Here is a 6,000-nt window from a genome sequence, read left to right as displayed (position 1 = left end):
GGCTGGCACTTGAGTAGAGCCCAAAGGGGCTTGGGCTAGGGTGGGCCTGGAAAAGCGATGGTCTGGCTGGAGCAGGAGGACTGAGAGAGAAGGTGATGGAGAAGGTCAGTCTTACTATGACCTGTGCGTGGGGTCTTGGCAAGGGGACCACTCTCATCACCCCACTCCAGCTAATCATCAGATCAATAAATCTAATCATCAATAACCATCTATAGGCACAGAACATGGTCTATAACATCAAAACTTGATCTCACTCAGCTGTTCCTTGAGCTAAACTCCTCTACCAAGCCAATTGCATAATTTTATTTTCTCTAAGCCTCAATGGAACTAGCACAACCTGCTTCTAAACATAGGGCTTGAAGAGTCTCCAGAGGCAACCTTGGCACAGGGTATACAGGTAATTCAATACTGGGTAGTTGGGACTAGAATCCAGATTGCTTCTTCTCAGACCATCACCCTGAGATTTTCTCTGTTCTCTTTCTCTCATATAGCCCTATGCCTGAAAGTAACTCCCAGTCACTCCATACTTCTGCTACAGCATGGAATGTCCTTGTCAGGATGGTAGGCTAGAGGTGAGCTCCAGCGCCTCTGTCATCTTTTCCCTGGATTACTCACCTATTCATTCCACAGTGTGCCATTGCTCTGTCCTAGATAACAGGGACATAAGGACGAATGGAAAAGATCATGGATATGGCTCCATTATAACCTTACTGAGTTGACTGTCTCTCTCCCAGGTAATCTGGGACCTTGTAGTCATGGAGATGAGAGCTATTCAGATCTGGACCCCATGGAGTCTGGAGCCAAGATCTTACCATGTAATCTTCCTAATGCATTCAAGCCTCCAACATATTGATTTAGGTCTTGTCTGTATCTTCCTCCATGAACCAATTCACCTTGGCATTGAAGCCTTTTTCTGCTGCTCCAAGCAGAGCATTCCATTCAGACCCTTTCACAAGGACGGGCAGCCTTGGTGAAAGTTTGAGCTCACAGAGTTTGTTATCCTTGGCCACCCAGTGTCACTTTATCAACATGCTGGAGAAAAGTGAGGGATGAAAAACAAGGATACTACTAATAGTAATTGCTTGCTCTTACCTACTGCGTGCCTGGCCCTGAAAGTTCATTATCCTGTAAGCCTTAAAACATACCTGAGTGGAAAAAAGAGGTTCTAAGATTCTATAACTTGCCCAAGCTAGTAAGTGACCAAGCTGGAATTTCAATCCTGGTCTGAAAAAAGCAGGTACTCTTGAAATTTTTCTAAACTGCATCTCTCCAGAGTATGGATCCAATCCCCCAAGAAGCTTTGTCTTTGGTGGATGAACAAGCCTCACCCAAGAAACCATGACTTAGGAGCAGCACTGGGCTGGAGATGCTCTGTGTGGGAGCAAAGGTAGGAAGGAGGGAAGTTAACGTTGCAGTGGGTTTGAGGACAGTGAGTAGATAAGGCTTGCTGGCCTGGGTAGGCCTGGAAAAGGAGACAGGGTTCCCAATGTGATAGATCCGGATGCCATAATAAAAAGAATGGTTTTCAGGCACTGGAGGACCTTTAAAGATTTGTGAGCAGGATAAAATAATGGAGAACAGCAGATGAGAATGATGAATTTGATACAAATCACAAGTTCCTCCTTGGGGGGGGGGGTGTTGATGTAGGGGGTGATTACAGGGCAGGAAGAGGTCCACCCAATTCAGGGCAAAGTCAGATACCATCTGCTTCCTGGAAGTTTTAAAAATGTGCTGGAAGACCACCTCACAGTCCTACTGTTGGCACATGGTTAAGTTGGTAGAGCTACTTGATAGGAGATTCAGCAACCATCAGAAATATTTAGGAAGGACCTATAGTAACAAGGGACAATGTTTATATGAAAGAACAGAACACGGGATGCCTGGGTGGCTCAGCAGTTGAGCTTCTGTCTTCGGCTCAGGTGGTAATCCCCGAGCCCTGGGATCCAGTCCTGCATCAGGCTCCTGACCCGAAGGGGAGCCTGCTTCTCCCTCTGCCTGTGTCTCTGCCTCTCTCTCTCTCTCTCTCTCTCATGAATAAATAAATAAAATGTTTTTTTAAAAAATTAAAAAAAAAGAACACAATACAGAGTTGAAGATCTAGTATGATGACTACTCTGTTCAGTAATAATAGCAGTAACAGTAATAATAATATCACCCATGGGGGGGGAAATAGAAAAGAAAAAAAAATTAGGATGCTGATGGTGGTCGTGTTGAGGGGATGAAATCCCTGGGTGCTTTCTTTTCCCTTCAGCTGCTTTTCGACAGCTTCCCAGTTTTCTTTAATGACCTTCCTTTTTAAAAAGAATCTTTGCTGTCTCTTATAATGTGATTTTGTCACTCCTGCGTTGCAAGGGAGTCATGAGAAGTCAACGAGCAAGTAGATGCAAGGCACTCAGCACGGTGCCTGGCACCAGCTCGTGCCCCACGAGGGTTGGCTGAGAGGGGTCGCTGCCCGGCGACCCGACGTCCGACGAGCCCGGCCCTGGGTCCCCGCCGCACCGGCCCCTCGCCCGGCACCGACGCGTCCCCGGACGCCGACGCTCGCCGAGTGCAGCAGGCGCGGTGCCCGCGGAGCCAGCCGCACAGGCCGCCCCGCGGACGTGGAACGAGGGTCGCGCCGCCCCACCACCCCCGGCTGCCCAGGGCGACGTCGCGCGCACCCACGGCCCCGCCCCCTCTGACGCGGCCTCCAGGGGCGGGACTGCAGAAGCCCCGCCCCTCGCCTCCTCCGATTGGCCGCCGCGCTGTCACCACGTCGCCCGGAGCTGGCAGGGTGTGTGTGTGTGTGTGCGCGCGTGTGTGTGTGGTTTGCTTTGTCATTCGTACCCCCGTCGCGCGCTGACGCGGCCGCCCTGGCCGCACGCTCCAGGATCCGCAGAAGGGGCCCCCGGCGCTGACCCCGGAGGCTCCCGGGGGCGGGGGGGATGGATGCTGCGAGCCCCTTACATAATGACGCGACGGACTGGAGCACATGTCAGCGCAGAAACAGCACATGCCGCAAACCCAGGCCTCCCGGTTTCATGCGGTCCTAGTGATAGCGGGCAACGAATATACCGCGGTGTGCTCCAGCATGGACTATAATACAACGAAACGCAACCCAACAGTCATGAAGCGCACCTTCGCAATAAGGCATAATATAGGATGTTATATTTATAGGGCCTATTTATAAGCCTCTATTTAAATCTTTTCTGATAGGCCCAGGCGCGCGCACAGGCACCACACTGATTGGCGCATTCTTCTGCCCTTCAAAGAGGCGGGTTCTAGAATCCGTTTTGCCTCAGCGGGCCCTTGGATTGGCCAGCGGCGGCGTAGCGGCGCCTTCGATTGGTCCCGAGGGCCATCCGTCGGAGCCGAGGAGGCGGGGCAGGCGGCTGGCTGGTGCTGGGGCGGGCGGGCCCCGGAATTGTCATTTCTTTGTTTCCGAAGGCGGAGGAGGCTCTGAGCCCCCCCTCCCCGTCCCACCCCCTCCCCCCGGGTGCTGGCTCCATGTCTGTGTGACCGGCCCCAGGGGTAGAGTCCAGGCCCGACGCGGGGCGGGCCGGCGGCGGCGGCGGCGGCGGCGGCGGCGGCTGAGGTGAGAGACGGCGGCGGAGGCGGCGCGGGCACCCGGCCCCCCAGCGGGAGGATGAAGCGGCGGAACGCCGACTGCAGCAAGCTCCGCCGCCCCCTAAAGCGGAATCGGATCACCGAGGGCATCTACGGCAGGTGAGCGGCGGCGCCCCCGCCTCCGCCCGCGCGGGCCCCGCGGCCCCCGGCCGGCTCCGGAGGGGCCCGGCCCCGTTATGTAACCCCGACTAGGCCGCACGCCGCGCCCGGGGCTCTCCCGCGGAGCGCGGCCCGGGGGGCTCCGGCCGGCCCGCAGGGGTGCGCCCGGGGGCGCGGGGCGTGGCGAGGGCCGCCGGCCGGGCGGGGAGGGCGCGGCGGGCGCTGGCCGAGGAAGCCGCCGCGCCGCCGTTGGGAGCTCCCGGCCCCGCCGGGGGGAGGGGCGGAGGGCCCCCTCCCCGCCCCTCCCGCGCCCCCCGCCCGCGCAGCCCGGCCCCGAGGGCCGCTCCCGGGGCCGCCGGGCCTCCGCTGCCCCCCACCCCCCGCGCCCCGTGCGGCCCCGGCCTGGGAGTCGCCGGCCTGAGTCGGGAGACGCGTGGACCGTATGCGCTAGGGGGAAAGGCGGACAAAAGTTGGGAGCAGGCGGTGGCCCCACGGCCCCCGGCAGCTGGGCAGGTGGCCACGTTGCCCCTTCTTTCGCCCTCTACTTCTCTTGCGGGATCTCACACTTGGCACCGAGGGCTGAAGCCGATACCCCCTAATCATGCCCTGTGGCCTCGCTCCAGACGCAGAAGGAGCTGATGATCATTTTCTCGGCGAACATTATTTTGACCATTCTAAGCAGATAGTTTTCTTGTTTTAAAAGGGCTTTTCTTTCCCCCCCAAGCTCGCAATTTTCTTTTTCTTCCGAAAAAAAAAAAAAAAAAAAAAAAAGCAGCGTCCCTTTAAATAGAAACTGGATTCACTGGCTGTGAGAGGGAGAAGGACAACAGGTTCATGGGGCAACTTAGTGACAATCGCAGCTTCCAAAGCAGAACGTGTGTGCGACCTGTTATTTTCTGGTTCGTCTCAGAATGTTCATTCTACATGGTACTTGCGTTGGTAAATGATTTCGGTGGAGAGACAGTTGACAGAGGAGAATTCTCAGCATGTGCATTTTGGCTTAATTGAGTCTTCGTGGTATTTTACAATTTAGCCCTTGTAGCTGTGGGACTTAGAGAAATATGTGAAGTAGCTGATGACACCCAAGCTGTCACGAAGCCAGTGACCAAGTCTCAGCATAGCTGTACACCTTGCACATGCTGTTGTTTACATATATGAAGATTGCTTTTCACAAGCAGCTGAGTGATGTAGACCTCAGGGGTTTTCTTTATTTCAAGTTTAAAAGCATGAAGCAGTCAGTCAAAGTATAAAGGTCTTGTGTATTTATCCTTATATAGAGGTATATCCTTATGTAATGAGACATAGATCATAGGAACAATTCATTCATTCAACAAATGTATATACTATGTGCCAGCCCGTCTTCTAGCTGTAAGGGCCAGGCCAAAATCTATGCTGAATCAGTCAAATCTGACCCTTTAAACTAAAACTGAAAAAGCAAAAACCATTTTCTTACAGATTTAATGGGTCCAGGGAAATGTCTCTGTAAGTTAAAGACACTATGATCCTTTAGGAAGGATTTTTGAAAATTGCCCATTGAAAAAGATTTGAACAACTTAATAGTGACACAAGAATAGAAAAAGCGTATTAAACAGAATTATAGATCAAGGGCTTTGAATGGCTGCTGTTCACAATAACATATGATGTTATACTTTTATAGAAAGAAGATTGGGGATCCCATATTGTTTACATGTGTTGTATTTTGACATCTCTTTGTATTTGAACAAATGATGCTGAATTTAGTACCTGCCAAGTAGTAACCACTCAGTCAATGTGAGCAATGTGGAGTGAATTCATTGTCTAATGATGATTTATTATTTTAGTGATGATTTTCTGGAATTTGAATTTTCTTTTTTTTTTAATTTTTATTTATTTATGATAGTCACACAGAGAGAGAGAGAGAGGCAGAGACATAGGCAGAGGGAGAAGCAGGCTCCCTGCACCGGGAGCCTAATGTGGGATTCGATCCCGGGTCTCCAGGATCGCGCCCTGGGCCAAAGGCAGGCGCTAAACCGCTGTGCCACCCAGGGATCCCGAATTTGAATTTTCTTACCCTAAAGTAAATACGCTATGCAAGTTATTCAGAGTTTCGCTGTAAAATTTTAAAACCCAGCAGCTCTCAAATCTGTTTACCCTTCTCTGTTTGGCATTCTTTAAGTTAGATGTTAATCAAAGACCTAGATATATTTCTACCTGTCTTTCCTTTTGGAGTATCATATATCAAATCAATGTTTTAATTTATTAACCTGTTTCTTAGTTTATAATATGGAGTGTTGGACTAAAGAACAGGATCAGAGT

General features: G+C 52.0%; 1 protein-coding gene across 1 annotated transcript in view; it reads left to right on the top strand.

The window, feature by feature from the left end:
• Positions 1 to 3,521: 3,521 nt before the first annotated feature.
• MACO1 (macoilin 1) overlaps positions 3,522 to 6,000 on the top strand; it is a 60,045-nt gene continuing 57,566 nt past the window's right edge. The window contains 1 exon segment of the mRNA NM_001038648.1: positions 3,522 to 3,705. Within this exon segment, the coding sequence (NP_001033737.1) occupies positions 3,626 to 3,705 (80 nt within the window). The 5' untranslated portion in view covers positions 3,522 to 3,625.

Source organism: Canis lupus, chromosome 2, assembly GCF_011100685.1.
Source record: "Canis lupus familiaris isolate Mischka breed German Shepherd chromosome 2, alternate assembly UU_Cfam_GSD_1.0, whole genome shotgun sequence".
Lineage (NCBI taxonomy): Eukaryota > Metazoa > Chordata > Mammalia > Carnivora > Canidae > Canis > Canis lupus.
The sequence above is the reverse complement of the archived record's forward strand: the minus strand, read 5'-3'. Positions and strand labels throughout refer to the sequence as shown.